Source organism: Lissotriton helveticus, chromosome 2_2, assembly GCF_964261635.1.
Source record: "Lissotriton helveticus chromosome 2_2, aLisHel1.1, whole genome shotgun sequence".
Classification (NCBI taxonomy): Eukaryota; Metazoa; Chordata; class Amphibia; order Caudata; family Salamandridae; genus Lissotriton; species Lissotriton helveticus.
The window spans coordinates 159,499,980-159,515,931 of record NC_136060.1 but is presented as its reverse complement, the minus strand read 5'-3'; the positions used below and the strand labels follow the sequence as shown (position 1 = coordinate 159,515,931).

Here is a 15,952-nt window from a genome sequence, read left to right as displayed (position 1 = left end):
TGGATACCCACTGGCAGGTTACCATTTAACCACCATCACATATCCACACCCCAGTGACCTGCACCTATACCCCAGGAACAGCCCAGTCCTTTCTCTTGTAACAGATATTGCCTGAGGGCTAATACTGTGGCTGGACCTTCCACTTGTCCCGAGTGGTAATCTTGCCCTCAAGATCCAAAAGATCTCTTCTCCCTCCTTTTGTTTACAGTAGTGTATAGCTCTCAGCAAAGTATAGAGTGTCCATTTTTCTTCATATACATACGTTTTGCTGCAGCACTCTGAACTCCATGTAATATTGACAATTAATAGGCAGAGAACCGCAGGAACATCACAGTAGTGTAGTCAAATTTCAATTATATCAATGGGTCAACAACTACTTTCTGTTGGTCAAACAGAATAAAAGGTAGCAACCACTGCTTGCTACGGAAACATCCTCCTGGCCTGATTAACTATGGCAAATAACCTTTATTAATCAATCAATCAATCAAAAAAATGTGTATAGCGCGCTACTCACCCAGTAGGGTCTCAAGGCGCTGGGGGGGGGGGGGGGGTCCACTACTGCTCGAAAAGCCAGGTCTTGAGTTGTTTCCTGAAGGAGAGGGGGTCCTGGGTCAGCCGTAGGTGGATGGGGAGGGAGTTCCATGTCTTGGCCGCCAGGTAGGAGAAGGATCTTCCTCCGATCGTAGCTGGCGGGTGGGTGTGTAGAAAGTGAGGCGGTGGTTGAGGTACTTCAGACCCATGTCGTGGAGAGCCCTGTGTGCGTGGGTGAGGAGTCTGAACATGATCCTCTTGTTGACGGGGAGCCAGTGCAGGTCTCTCAGGTGAGTCGATATGTGGCTGTGGCGAGGGATGTCCAGCATGAGTCGTGCAGAGGCGTTCTGTATGCGCTGGAGTCTTTTCTGTAGTTTGGCAGTGGTTCCCGTGTAGAGGGTGTTCCCGTAGTCCAGTCGGCTGGGGACGAGTGCCTGGGTGACTGTCTTCCTGGTTTCGGTGGGGATCCAGCGGAAGATCTTACGGAGCATGCGCAGGGTGTTGAAGCACGATGACGATACGGCGTTTACTTGTCTGGTCATCGAGAGGGAGGAGTCCAGGATGAAGCCCAGGTTTCGTGCGTGATCCGTTGGTTTGGGGGTGGTGCCCAGGGCGGGGGGCCACCAGGAGTCGTCCCAGGCGGAGGGCGATGATCCCAGGATGAGGACTTCCGTCTTGTCTGAGTTAAGTTTCAGGCGGCTGTTCTTCATCCACTCGGCGACGTCTTTCATCCATTCGTGTAGGCTTGCTCTGGCGGTAGCGGGGTCGTTGGTGAGGGAGAGGATCAGCTGGGTGTCGTCGGCGTAGGAGATGATGTTGAGGTTGTGTGTGCATGCGATGGCTGCGAGGGAGCTCATGTAGGCGTTGAAGAGGGTGGGGCTGAGCGAGGATCCTTGTGGTACGCCGCAGATGACTTCGGTGGCCTCGGATCTGAACGGGGGGAGGCGAACTCTCTGGGTTCTTCCGGAGAGGAACGAGATGATCCACTCCAGGGCCTTCCCTTGGATTCCAATGTTGTTGAGGCGCTGTACTAGTGTGCGTTGGCAGACAGTGTCGAACGCCGCAGATAGGTCCAGGAGGATGAGGGCCGCTGTTTCCCCGTTGTCGAGCAGGGATCTGATGTCGTCGGTGGCTACAATGAGGGCGGTCTCGGTGCTGTGGTTGGCTCGGAAGCCGGACTGCGAAGGGTCGAGGGATCCGTTTCTCTTGAGGAAGGCGGCGAGATGTCTGTTGACGGTCTTCTCGATGACTTTGGCAGGAAAAGGGAGGCGCGAGATGGGGCGGAAGTTCTTGAGGTCGGAGGGGTCCGCTGTTGGTTTCTTCAGGAGGGCGCTGAGCTCGGCGTGCTTCCAGCTCTCCGGGAAGGTGGCGGTGTTGAAGGAGATGTTGATGATGTCCCGGAGTTGGGGTGCGATGATGGAGTCGGCCTTGTTGAAAACGTGGTGGGGGCAGGGGTCGGTTGGTGATCCAGAGTGGATGGTGTTCATCGTGCAGGTGGTGTTTTCGGTGCTGACCAGGGTCCAGGTGCAGAGGGTGGTGGTGGGGGGAGTTGGTTCGGTGGTTGGGTGCGTGGTCTGTGCGTCGAAGCTGTTGTGTATGTCGGCGATCTTGCGGTGGAAGAAGGTGGCGAGTGAGTCGCAGAGGTCTTGCGAGGGTGTGATGTCGTTGTTTCCGACGTTGGGGTTGGAGAACTCAGACGATGCTGAAGAGTTCCTTGCTTTTGTGGGTGTTGTTGTCCAGTCGTTTTTTGAATGTTGTCCTTTTGGTGGTGCGGATCAGCTGGTGGTGTTTGCGGGTGGCGTTCTTGAGGGCAGTCATGTTTTCTGTGGTCTGGTCGTGGTGCAAGGCTTTTTCAAGGTTGCGGCAGTTTTTCTAGGATGTTTTGAGTTCGTCGGTGAACCGCGAGGCTTTCTTGCTGCCGGGTCTGCTGGAAGGGTTCTTCAGTGGTGCGAGGTCATCGGCGCAGTTGGTGAGCCACTGTGTGAAGGTATGGGCTGCTTCGTTGGGGTCCGTTACGCTGGCGGGAGGGTTCAGCCTGAGGGAGGTGGTGAGCTGGTCGGCGGTGATCTTGCTCCAGCTCCTGCGAGGAACCTGTTGCGGGTGGTGGTGGGTCGTGGTTCTTCTGAAGCTGAAGTGGACGCAGCTGTGATCTGTCCAGTGAAGTCCGGTGGAGTGGCTGAAGGAGATGTGCTTGCTGGAGGAGAAGATGGGGTCGAGCGTGTGGCCTGCGTAGTGGGTGGGGGTGTTCACCAGTTGCTTGAGTCCGAGGTTGGCGGGTTGTCCAGCAGGGTGGTGGTGTTGGTGTCGTTTTTCTCCAGGTGGAAGTTGAGGTCCCCTAGGAGGATGTAGTCAGCGGAGGGGAGGGCGTGCGGGCTGATGAAGTTTGTGATGTCTTCGCTGAATTGGGTGCGTGGTCCCGGGGGTCTGTAGATGAGGGTGCCTCTGAGGGTGGTCTTGGGGTCAGTGTGTATCTGGATGTGGAGGTGCTCGGCGGCGGTGAAGGTGTCGTCGGAGTTGGTCGTGATGCGGATGGTGTTCCTGTGGACGATGGTGATGCCTCCTCCGGTCTGGTTGACGCGGTCCCTCCGGGTGATCTTGTATCCGTCCGAGATGGCTATGGCGATGTCGGGCGCTGAGGAGGCGTTCATCCAGGTTTCCGTGAGGAAGGCGACGTCTGGTGAGGTTGTGTCGAGCAGGTTCCAGAGTTCCACGGTGTGTCTGTGGACGGAGCGGGTGTTGAGCAGGATGCACTTGAGGTGGTTGTTGCTGGTGCCTGGTCTTTTGGGTGCGGTGCAGGTCCGGAGGCAGGTGAACTTGCAGGCTTGGCAGCTGAAGGGTCCGTGGGTGCGTTTCGGGGTGGCTCGGTAGCAGGCGGGGTTCCGGTCGGGATTGAGTGCATTGAGGGTAGCGGCGTCGTAGGTCCGTCGTGTGGGCTGGCATCGTCGGGGGCCAGGGGTCCTGGCGCTGGGCACGGTCCAGGCGCACATGGGCGCAGACGGGCTTGCCTTTGGCGCGCCTTCGGTGTGCCATCGGTGCGCCCACTGCGCGTACGCATGGACTCCGCCATAAATGGCGAAGTGGGAGGAAGGAGCAGCTGGGAGGCGGGAGCGGGCGGCGAATGGGAAGGGAGGGGAGGATACAGAAAGGAAAAGGGGGTGGGGCCACAGGGGAGCAGCGGCGGGGAGCGGGGGGTGCTCTGGCGGGAGAAGCGATCTCGAGGGGCGGCGAGGGAGTGGAAAGGCACACTCAGGGAAACAGAGGCAATATAGCAGATACAAATACAGGGCACAGAATACAATTGCAAGTAGAAATACCGATTCAAGGGGAGGAGGCACAAAAGTACAGGAAGCAGCAACTCGGCAGTGGCGTCGAAGCCTGGGCGCACTCACAAGGAGCCGTGCGGTGCGAGGGGCGACCGGCCCTTCGACAGGGTCAAAGGTCACAGACATTAAGGGCAAATGTTAGATGGGCCATTCATACAGAATGTCGGCAATAGTATTTTAATTCTCTTACCTTCTAGTAATGGAGGTTCTTCACTCAAATTGTCAGTGTTCCCGGAGTAAGATTGTGCTGTAGGCTGAAACATCTGCTCGGTGCATCCTAGAGGGTGAAACACACCTTCTGCCTGTATAAATTCATTTGTCTGTGGTTCATTTGGCCATGCTCTGCAAAATAATCACAAATTCCAACATAAACATTTCCTAGCTTACAGCTTCTTGTGACAGTAATTCAATCCAACTTTAGCATGCCACATTAGATTACTAAGGCCTGAAAATGTTACAAGATCTGATGTCAAGGTTGATTTAAGAAATTAAACTTAAATCAACTCTAGAGACTGCTGTACATTCTTAGCTCAGAATAAGGGGAATACTGTGCTTTACTTATGAATATAATTCCCTATTAGTGTAACATAAAAATAAATGTAAATAATACAGTTCTTCCTTTTTTTTCTCTGTTGCTTTTGGGAGCAGATCAAATAATACTTTTGGACTGATGTTTTATGTTCCTGCACTGATATTAATTTCCAGATTTCTAGTACACTGTTTTCAGACTCATAAATGGAAGGTCATGTGAGTTGTGAGTAAGTGAGGTCCTTCAAGTAGCAAGTACCAATGAGCAAAACATTTTCTTGGCACTGTTGTTCATTACTCTGTGAATGAAACATACAATCCTTGCAGAAAAGGTTACAGGTTGAAATTTAATTTGAAGAAGCTGACATTTTTCTTTGTGTTCTACTGTAATAGCCATTGAGTTATTTTGTAGTGTGTTGTCCATACTGAGAAACATACACCACCAATGGTTTTAAATCTAGTTCTGAGGAGGTCAAAAATAGGTTGTAGATTTCAGAGAACAGGAAGTTTTACATTTATGGATTTCACTAGCAGGACTTGAAAGGATATATTGCAAAGTGCACTTGTGGACGGTGAAGACCACTTTAATTCTGAAGTAAAGCACACATTTTAGCTATTCTATACTAGGGATGTGCATAATTTGTTTGTGAAATTAAGCAAAGTTCCACAAAACGGTTTTTAGAGTGAAATATTTAGATTAAACCTTTTGGGCAGGTCTCTTAGAATTGTGTTGCAAGATACCAGTAGGAGACTGTTTAAACCAGGGAATGTTTCTCAGCAACACATTTTCTGTGCAAACAAGCCTCACATGTGTAAAAATTATGCAAACATTGTGTTATTCAAACATTTTAGAAATGGTGTGCAATCTGAAATTTGAGAATTATGCATATTTTGGTAGTGTGATAAACATTTCACCCAGTCTTAGTCTATAGTACAGCATGCAGCAGAAATCAACCGGTGTACTGGAAATCGAAGAGTTGTCTTAGTCAAAGCAAGAATAGACAATGCATCTTAGTACTTAAAAAGAAAAAATATACTACTCATGGCAGAGACTAAATGTAATGACTAGATTAGAGACAGTGGTATATTGTCCAGGAAAAACAAAGGGAAAGTAAACGAATTCCCGGAGCAAGGGATTGAGTTTGGAATATGGATCGCGAATATATAGAGTGATGTCATCTGCATAAAGAGTAATGAGTATGGGTCGGAGAACGCAACAAAGCGCCTGTTCATGGTGATATTGTCTAAAACGGGCCGCAAATGGCTCAACTGCGAGAGCAAAAAGTAGGGGAGAAAGCAGGCAACCCTGCCGGGTGCCGCGAATGATAGGGAAGGGAGGGGACGAGTGTCCATTGATTAAAACTCTAGGCACCGGCACAGTATATAAAAGGTGGATCCATGCCAAAAATCCTTAGGCATTCCCATGCTCAGGAGGATAACGAATGAGTAATCCCACTCAACTGAATCAAAAGCATTTTTGGGGTCCAAAAAGGCAGCTACCAAGGAGAGTCGAGGGTCGACTGATTGTAGGATTGAGAAAAGCGTTCACAGATTATGTGACATTGCCCGACCCGGGATGAACCCAGCCTGATACAGAAGAACCAACTTCTCCATGAGCAAGCTAAGGTGATTAGCTAAATCTTTGGCAAGTATTTTGGCATCTGTATTGATTAGGGAAAGAGGGAGGTAGGAATTCCACCTTTCTGCCGGCTCACCAGGTTTCAGTAGCGAGGACATCAAGGCTTCCCGCAGGGATGGGGGAGAGTCCCTAGTTCTTGAGCCACAATAAAGTCCTGTTTGAGGATAGGAAGCAGCTGTTCAATATATGTTTTATAAAAATAAATGGGGAGGCCATCTGAGCCCGGGGCCTTCCAGGATTTCATTTGCATGATAGCTTCTCGGATCTCATTATTTTCCAGAGGAGCAGAGAGAAATTCTCGCTGTGAATCTCCCAGCCATCCGAGGGTTAAATCCTGCAAGTACGTCGCAAAATCGGAAACAAGCTTCCTGGTCAGCTGTGTGTTTGAAATCTGCGAGTTTACCTCTGAATGTGGCTAATTAATTCCCAGAGGGATTCCTCCATAGAGTCTCCTCCAGCTGCTTAAGGTCACCTTCAAGTGTGTGTAGGGTGCGAAGGAGATCTCTAAGGACTCCGAAACATTTGGCAATGCAGGACCCTCTGATCGTAACTTTAAAAGCCTCCCAGACTGTGCCCACCCGAGTGACCGAGTCTTTATTGCGTTGGAAAAACTGAGTAATCTCTGTACCCAGCTCAGCCTGGAAGATGATATCTAGTAAGGCTGTTGGCTATAATTTCCAAAGCCTAGGGGAAGCGATAGAGTTGGTAGGAGCAAATGACATGAGGACCGGAGCATGATCTGAGTACATCTGGGCCAAATGTGCAATTTGGTAGACCCACAGGACCACCCCATGGGAGACTACCCAATAGTCTAGACAAGTCCAAGGTGAGTGTGCTGCAGTGTAATGAATGCCTTAATACCGTCTGGATGTAAGTGCCTCCATGCATCCATGAGCCCATGAGTCGAAAACATGTCCGCCTGCGCCCCTTGTGTCTTGGTATAGTGTGCAGGTAGGGGGTTAGACCTGTCAAGAGCAGGTTTCAGCGCGACATTGAAGTCTCCCCAACAAAGAATATGGGTGGAACCTATTTGAAGTATACGCCCCCAAGGGGCATGTCTACGGCGTGCTGCAGAATGGCCGCCTAACGTGGAGGTTCTGCCGGCGAGCCTCAAACATCCGATAAATATAACTAAAATGCCGCCATTTTAAGACCCGAAGAAAGGGTTTCCAAGAGCTGAACCCGACAAGAAAGCAATGCCGTGTTTGAACCGCGATTAAATGCTGGCGCCCGGACTTTTCACGGACTGTGCATGGGCTGGTTCCGAAATTGTCATGGCGGATCTACCCGCGGTGAGCGGGGCGTAGTCTTAGCCTCTCACTCACTGCACAACTCCTGGCTGCCTTGCTGATCGCTGGAGTGTCCTGGAGGTGGATGCGGGGAGATATAGTGGCCTCCTCTGCTCAATGGTGGAGGTCAAATGCGACGAGAGGACTGATTGGCTACTTGCTGCGACCCCGGGTCGACCGCGACCTAAGAGTGGAGAGTAGATTAGCCTGGTGTGATCGGAGTGGTGCTGTGCGGTGGCAGATTGTGACTGGAGGCCACGATGGCTCATGAGGTCGGAGGAAGACGGGAGGACGCCTCGACCAGCTCCAAGCAAGAACAAGGTAAGCGGGTGATTGGCGCCTTTGGCGCAGGTCGGATTAACTTGTGCTGCGGGGCTGTGGTTCTGCCGGGCTGTTTACTCACTGGGGTCGGGCTGGTGATAGCGGGAGCAGTTCACCTCGTCCCGGGGGTGCTATGTGAGCCTGCCCCTCCAACATGGATGCTCAGTGTCGGGAGTAGTGGTGGGGGTAGGGTCGAGTGACTGCTGGCTCGGGGGGGGGGGGCGTTAGAGGTCCAGCACTTATCTCTCATGTGGGCAGCTACGTCCCAGCGGGCGCGGTCCGGAACTCGGCCCAAGCCCCATCTGCTTGCCCTGCTAAGCCCTAATTCGCCTTAATGCCACCCACTCGCTGGGCCCAGGGCGCTTAGATTCAGACTGCGCCGCATGAAACGTGAGCGACTAGCCTGCCGAACCAGAGAGCTCAAGTAAACCCTCTGCTGCATCTACCCTGAGAACACCGACTGTATCATAGAAGGGGTGCCTGTGGTGCCGGAGAAGTTCCCGGCGGCGCTTGGGCCGTCTCTCGCCTGACACTTCGCTGCCCTGTTGTGCTGGGCATTGCCGTTGGCGGGGGGCCTGGCAACCTTCTCCTCTCGTCATTGTGAGGCCTATTGCTTAACTGGGACATACATCTAACTGCCATTATAATTGTGCCCGGCGTTGGAGGTTTCTGAGGTTGGGTGGAAGGTGCTGCCCGCTATGTCTGCGGCATACCAACGTGTTCTTGCAGGATGGGCAAAGCAGACCCCAAGCAGCCTAAAATCCTGTTTGAGAGCAAGCGCCATACTCAAACCATAAAACAGTCCGCGGATCAGGGTGTGTCACAGACTTCTAAGGAAGCTGAATATAATCCAGCAGAAGATATGCGCTCCATCCTTCTAGATGTATGGCCCAGCCTCAAAACAATTGATGGTAAAATTGACGACCTAATGTCAGGCTTAGAAGCCGTCAAGAACAAATTGAGGGCACACAAAACCCGCTTCGACATGCTTGAGAACAGGCTCTCAGATACGCAGGAAAATCAAACGGAATCCAGAACTCAACTACTAAGTTTGTAAGTAAGTCTCAAAAATGGAGCCCTATGTCGACAATCTGCTGCAGACCCTCTTTGGCTCTGTGCTGTCTTCAGTGATGACAGTGGAGTGATCCCACCGTTCTCTAGGTCCAAGGCCCATCCCGGGTGCTCTTCTGCACCCTATTGCGTCCTCAATTATGCAGACAGAGACACTATCTTGAGGGAAGCCCGGGCCAAAAGTCCCATAACCCTGGTAGGGGATTTTGGGTACTAAGATGAGTTTTTGGTACACCCTAATTCACTGAGGTCCTGAGTCTCTGTGCACAGTTCTGTGACTGAGCAGAATCCCTGCAACATGGTGCCCTAACAGTGGTAGTTTTATTTCATGACGCTTGAGTAGTGCTTATATCAGTCCTTAACCCCTTCACTATTGTTTCAGTTTAACAGTGGTGACGGATAAACCTACCTATAGTTACCTAGGTCTTTTCAAGCTTGAATCTTTCAAAACGGTTTTGATTTGAATTACTACCCAGTTGTGCTACATTGTTTTGCATTGTATCTCTCTTGTCTGTGTCGTTATGGGTGACATTGACATACCGCAGCATAGTCGCATTGCGGTCCGCAATCATTTGCAGGCTTATAACGTCGCCTTGGAGGGCATGGCGGTTATTTTGGTGGTGAATGCTGAGATAGCTTACCGGTTTGAGATTTTCTACTCATGGGTGACATTTCCTGCTGTGGATGCCGCTACTCAGGTGTTTCACACTTAGACTCACACAGCCGTGCCTGTGGAATATATTCCTTATAGGACACAGGAAATTCCGATTTCTGCATGGCAGCACCGTGTTTGGATTAATGGCTCCCTTCCCCACAGTTTAACGGCGATTAGATTAGGTCGTTTGTCCATTTCAGGCGCTTCTTGGCCTGTTTTGGCTGAATTTACCCTGCATCCTCATGCGGGGGCAGTCCCCGTTGCTGAGTTGAGGCTCCTATATACCTCCGCAATTGGAGTTATTAGGGCCTTGGTTCAATATGTTACCCGCAATTTCCAGGGCGGGCCCCTGGTGTTGCGGCACTTCCAGCTTGATCAAGCGGAATGAAGCTTAGTCCCGTCATGGTTAATGCGGTTATGGGCAAGCGTCCCCAGGATAAGGATGATATGCCTTTCTGGCTTGCCGAAAAGTTTGACCAACTGGAAGCCGTTTTTCCTAATTCGAGTCCTGTAGAAAAACACAGGATTCTTACGATTAGTTTACCCAAGGACTTGATACCGGAAGCCAGTGACTGCGAGTCATGGGGTAGAATCTTTGTGGCGGTGTACACAAGGTGCTTCGGCACTCCGTCAATGGCTGTCCTGCCGACGGTCATTAAGCGTGTTCAGGATGAACACGGACCTGAGGCTGCGGTTAAAATGGGAGTGAGACTCATTGGCTCATTTGACGTGGTTACTGATCTCGTCCTTTCTAATATAAAGGGAGATGCGGTAAACTTCCAAGTGTCTAATGCTTTGCGCGAAGTCCCCGATGCCGACAAAACCCGACAGTTACCGAGAATCATTACCGCAGCTTATAAGACCATAGGCCGTAATAGTTTGTTTATGTGTCAATTCCTTTTCTGCTAAAGATAAAAAACAAACTCAGGGGTCGAAGTCTGAGAAAGACGATCAACCCAAAACTCCAAAGCGAAATTGGAACAGAAACAAGAAACAGGGAATACAACAACAGAAACAGGAGTCCCGTCCCGCGTCACCAGTGCCTGCGTCTACTGAGTGCTCTTATGACTTGTGCGACCGCGGTACAATTAAGTTACCTGATCAATTTCAGGTTCTTTCTTTACAGGACACATCGGCCTCGTTGTCCGGTGGTGGAGGCAGCGGCAGAGGAAGGGGTGACCAGCAGAGTCGCAACCAACCCCGCCCGGAAGACGGAAAAGGCAAGCAGAAAAGACCAGTTTCAGAAAAGAAAGTTGCCGCTTTAACAGCGAGGTATGTCACAGATAGTAAGAATGCAGCTTCGGAATCAGACGTGGGCGCTGACGCTGTTGGACAGCGGCGGAGAGTACCATAGTTCGAGAGGCCCTGTGTCCACTACTGAAGGTGACTGCGACTGACAAATTTGTTGTTGCTGAGACAGCTGATACTAGAGTAGCTCCCCGTGATAGGCTTTTTGAAATTGACCTTTTAATTGAAGGTGACATACAACGTACCATAAAAGGGGTATTTTGGGAAATTCTCATAACTACGTATGACATTTTGTTAGCGGAGGCTGACTGGCCCCCACCTTTTGTTCTCGCAACTCCGAGAGGACCTCCTCCCTAGTTTCACACACACAGTATCGAAGGAGCATTCGCTGAATGTTGCAGAAGAGTGGGCTAAGGCCCTTGCGCCTGCTTTGTACCGTACTCACTGTGGTCGGGATAAATTCTCCCCCCAACATGACATTCCCTTGCGGTCTATGCCACAGCCTCAACCCCAATATCCCATGCAGCATGAATCGAAAGTTTTGGTCGCAGAAATCCTTAAACAGTTGGAATATCAAGGCGTGATTGAAACTTGTGTGTCTCCGATGGATAATCCTCTTTTTACTGTGACCAAGCCTGATGGTTCTTACCGTTTGGTATTGGTTTACCGGCATTTAAACTCGCATTGCCGTACCTGGCAAATACAGAATACCCACAGCTATGGTCTAGTGGATGGTCTTGTGCGTAAAAGGTTTAAAACCACACTTGACATATCCAATTTTTTTTTGCCCACAATCTTTCTGACTTAAGTAGTCAATGGACCGCTTTTACCAGTGGTGTAAACGTTTGGCTATGGGCTACAAGAATAGTTCAGGTGTGTTTGCTGCCCGTATAGTCTCTCTTAGAGAGAATCGACCCAGATGCGTGTTCGTATGTGGATGACATTTATCTCACAGACAACGAGATATGGGCGCATCTGTGCCGCGTTGACCGCATAATTTGTAATTTTGCGGAATTCGGTTACAAATTTAACTTTGCGAGTCTCACATTGCAGAGTACACAGTGTTGTTCCTGGGCTATGAGCTCAACAATGAAGGTCGAGGATTGGCTCCTCACTTCTTGGAGAAATGCGCACAACTGCGCGCTCCTACAACACTGAAAAAATTGCAATCCTTTCTGGGATTTTTTGAATTTCGGGCGTACTTACATTCCCGAATATGTCCAGCGTATCAAGCCATTATAGGCTCTGATCAACCAACTTTTACCAAATCGTGCTGGCTGCCTGAACATTCAGCCATTTTGCAATCTTTGCAGGCTGATCTGCTAGAATCTAAATTCTTACTGACTCGTGATAACCACACCAACCTGGTGATAAGAATCGTCCCTGGGGCGGTGGGTTTCACATACCTTACTTTTTAACAAAAGTGACCCAGTACCTATCGCTTACAAGTCACACTTGTACACTTCGGCTGAAATGCGGTTTTCCACTATGGAAAAAGTTTTGACAGCAGTGCAAATGGCGATTCTAAAGGAACGCGCTCTGTTGCAGGGAAAACGCATGTTGGTTGTTACCCCGTATCCTGCCCTGGAGGCAGTGACGAAAGTCAGTGTACCTAATTAAAAAGCTTTGCACCCACGGTGGATTCAATGGGCAACATCATTGACGTCGCCGGATTTCACGTTCATTTTTTATGCCTCTTTACGGTCGCAGGAGTATTTGCAGTATGAATTTGTACACCCTTTGAGTATGCACCCTTTGGAGGATTTCCATTGTATCATTTACACTGATGGTTCTGCGCAAGTCGCGCATGGGTCTAAGCACGCATACGTCTCAGCTATTGTGGTTGGTACCATGGTGAATGGAGAAATCAAGTCCGATGCTGTGCATACGCAGATATTAGGGGACTGTACCGCCCAGTTAGCAGAGCTCCGTGCTCTGATGCTTGCATTGGAGTATGCAGACTCTAGTGTGACTACTCTTATTGTGAGTGACTCTTACTACTATGTCCAGTCTTACAATGACAATCTGTTCTTTTGGACTCAAAACCACCATTGTGACTCCAAAGTTAGCACAATAAAACATAAAAAGATCTGGGTTCGAGTGGCTGAACTTAAAGAGCAACTGCCACTCGTGTATGTAATTCATACTCTTGGTCATCAGCGTGTGGGAGTTCACGCTGTTGGCAATAGTTTGGCTGATGAGGCCGTGAAGACAGCAGTTTCGACATATTTGGTTGCAGCAGTTACATGTTCCAAAAGTAAGATTGATGATGGCATCTTGGCAGCAATTGCCGCTACTGAGAAAGGAAGTAAATATCCTACTGGATTTCCTTCAAAGTATTTTTATCATTTAAGCCCTGATAAAGTTCCTTATGTGAAAATACCAGACGTTGGTGACAGATTGATTCCCAACGCAGACCGCAGGTCAGCGCTGATTACAGCAGCCCAGAAGGGTGTTGCGTCCGCTCATGTGGGCGTTTCGGCCACTGTATCTCAGTTACAACAGCATTTTTGGTGGTGGGACTGTATAAGCAGACGCGTGATTATGTCCTTCAATGTGACATTTGTCAGCAGATCAAGCCTTCGACTGTTACGCGTCCACCCCAAACATAGTTGTACATTTCCAATAAACCACTTGGTTGTGTTTAATTCGATCACTGCAGTCCTTTTTCCTCTGATACTGCTTATAAGTACATGTTAGTTGCAGTTGATTCTTGCACGTGCTTTGTATGGGTGTGGCCTCACCGAAGTGCTGATTCACGAACTGTCATAAGAGATTTGCGTGTCTTTGTGGGAATTTTTGAGTGTGGCACCTTCCATTCGGACCAGGGTCCAGCATTCACCTCTAAGGCGTACAAGGATGCTATAAGTTCATTTGGGGTCCAGGTCAAATTTTCCTCCCCTTACAGACCTGAGGGTAATAGTGTTGTGGAGTGGATGAACCGTGACTTAAAGCAATCATTGACAGCTAGGGTTACAGGTAACGGCAGGAACTGGCTGGCCCATCTCAATAGCGTACAGCGTGCACTTAATAATCTCCCTAGAAGGTCTCTGGGTGGGCGGACCCCATACGAGATGCTCTTTGGTATCAAAATGTTTGTCCCGGACCTTGAAGGTCTAGACCAGGCTGCGGAAGCTGCCCCCTTTGAAGTAGATGAACATTGTATTGTTTTACAGACTCTACAAGAGACGGGAGACAGTCTTGCAAAGGAACATTTGCCCTCCACATCTGATGCTGCGTTGCAGATTCCAGTAGTTGGCTGGCTACCCCGAGTCGGAGAACTGGTCCGAGAGAAGGTCGAGAACAAGAAAGAGTTTGGCCCCTCATATCGAGCTCCAGTTCCTGTACTTGGCGTGCAGTGCGCAAGAACAGTCGTTTTACCTCCACATCCAGGTTGTAAAGAAAAAAGGTACATCTCCATTGACAATGTCAAATTACACAGAGTGGCCGATTCTTCTTAGTGTATTTTTTCTGTCTTGTAAATGGACACTACGTTGAAGAGAGGACTGCTGTTAGACTAATTAATGGAACATTGGCACCCCATTCCTGATCACACAGATTGAAGAGGGACCTGACTTTTATAAATATTACTGCTTGGCCCATCTCAGATGGGATTGTATGGGATGCTGTTAAATTTCAGATTCACGGTCCCACAGAGGTTATAAATGTCCCGAACGTACAAAGAGTTTCTATGGGGGATGTGATTAAACAAAATATATGCTCTGATGATTGGGATGTTCAAGCCGTAGAGGCTTCATTTTCAGATTTGAAATATTATGCTGTTTTTGATGCTGAGGTTTTATATTTAGATTCGGCTTATGGTGATTTGTTCTGTTATCAACACTATGGCAATCACTACCTGCATAAAGCAAACACAAGGAGGAATATAGTTAACTATACGCAATGGGAACATTGCCCCGCTCCTGTTGAAGGGAGCTCCAGTTCTCTTTTAAAGAGATTCACTTATTTTACTGATTTTAACCAGTCAAATCCTAATGCATTTTATTTTAAGATGTCCGAAAAGTCCTCTTCCAAAGTTAGACTTACCCACACAAAATGATTATATTCCAAGTCCTTTCTTTTTTTTTTTTTGTAAAGATTTTTATTGATAAACAAAAGTAACAACAACAACATAAAACAAGGCAATAGTCATCATAATTACGATCATGTGTCAACATAGAATGTTACTCCAAATAGATCGATAAGAATCATACAAGTGTAAACAGATGCGGGGGGGGCAGCGGGGAAACAGTGCGATAAATACAGTTAATGAGTAATGCATGGAATGCCGTTCAGGGGGATAAGGAAACATCATGGATTAAGTCTTGCGGGGGAATATATATATTTCCACTGTAGGCATTCCACTGGGACCAGACTCTGTTCCATTTTCTAGGTCTACCCCTAGCCAGATACACCGTTTTTTCCCTAAACATGCACCAATCCATGCCCTCCTTCCACACCAATACCGTGGGCGACCTCTGGGAACCCCACAGCTGTGCGATGTCTCTCTTGGCTATCATGTTACCAAGGGTCGCCCACCGGATCTGAGCAGCAGTGTAATCATTCGGTTCCCACACATTCAACAGGCAGCGCCTGGCTTCAGGCAGCAGTGACACCCCGGTAACCCTTTCCATCACCGCATGCACTCGGGCCCAAAACGCAACCACCTCCGGACATTCCCATAGAATGTGGCGGAAGGTACCAGGCATGCCGCAACCGCGCTTACACAACCCATCCAGAGAATAACCCATTCGAACCAGACTCGGACCAGTGACATATACACGGTGCAGGATCTTGAGCTGGACAGATCGAAGACGGGCAGGTATGGCAACCTCCTTAGGCGATGACAACGCGGATTGCCAGTCCTCGTCGTCCAGCTCCAACCCATCATCAGTCCATACTGCTCTGAGACGCACCAGTTGATCCGCCCGATTATTAATCAACTTTTTTATAAATTAATGAAATCGTGCTGTCAGGTACATAGCCGTCCAGTATACGGTCCTCGAGAGGAGAGGACTCGGGAATATCGGTGCCTGCAGCAAAAACCGAAAGCAAGGCATGGCGCACCTGTACGTATCTGAAAAATTCCCTGTCTCCAAGCTCATATTCTGTCCTCAACGTCTCAAAGGTTTTAACATTACCTTTGGACCAGAGGTCACCCACTCTGCTGATGCCAATCATGTCCCATTTCTCAAAACCTTTCGTTCTCCACAGACAACCCAATCTTTCAGATGCATACAATGGGGTTGCACGAGTCAATCTATCACTCCATCCCAAAGCCGCATTCGCATCATGCCAGACTCGTACAGCAATCTTAGTGGGCCCAGCCAGTGTCTTACAAATCCCC

General features: G+C 49.2%; 1 protein-coding gene and 1 long non-coding RNA gene across 7 annotated transcripts in view; one reads left to right on the top strand and one right to left on the bottom strand.

Moving 5' to 3' along the window:
• LOC144821341 (uncharacterized) overlaps positions 1-15,952 on the top strand; it is a 399,934-nt gene that overhangs the window by 45,236 nt on the left and 338,746 nt on the right. For all 6 annotated transcript variants that reach the window (XR_013608333.1, XR_013608330.1, XR_013608331.1 and 3 more), the window contains one exon: positions 13,782-14,014. This is a non-coding gene — a long non-coding RNA (uncharacterized LOC144821341). The remainder of the gene's footprint in view (positions 1-13,781; positions 14,015-15,952) is intronic.
• Positions 1-15,952, bottom strand: part of YIPF7 (Yip1 domain family member 7) — a 623,048-nt gene that overhangs the window by 373,832 nt on the left and 233,264 nt on the right. Inside the window, exon 3 of the mRNA XM_078678244.1 lies at positions 4,045-4,196. Coding sequence (XP_078534370.1) covers positions 4,045-4,196 — 152 coding nt within the window. The remainder of the gene's footprint in view (positions 1-4,044; positions 4,197-15,952) is intronic.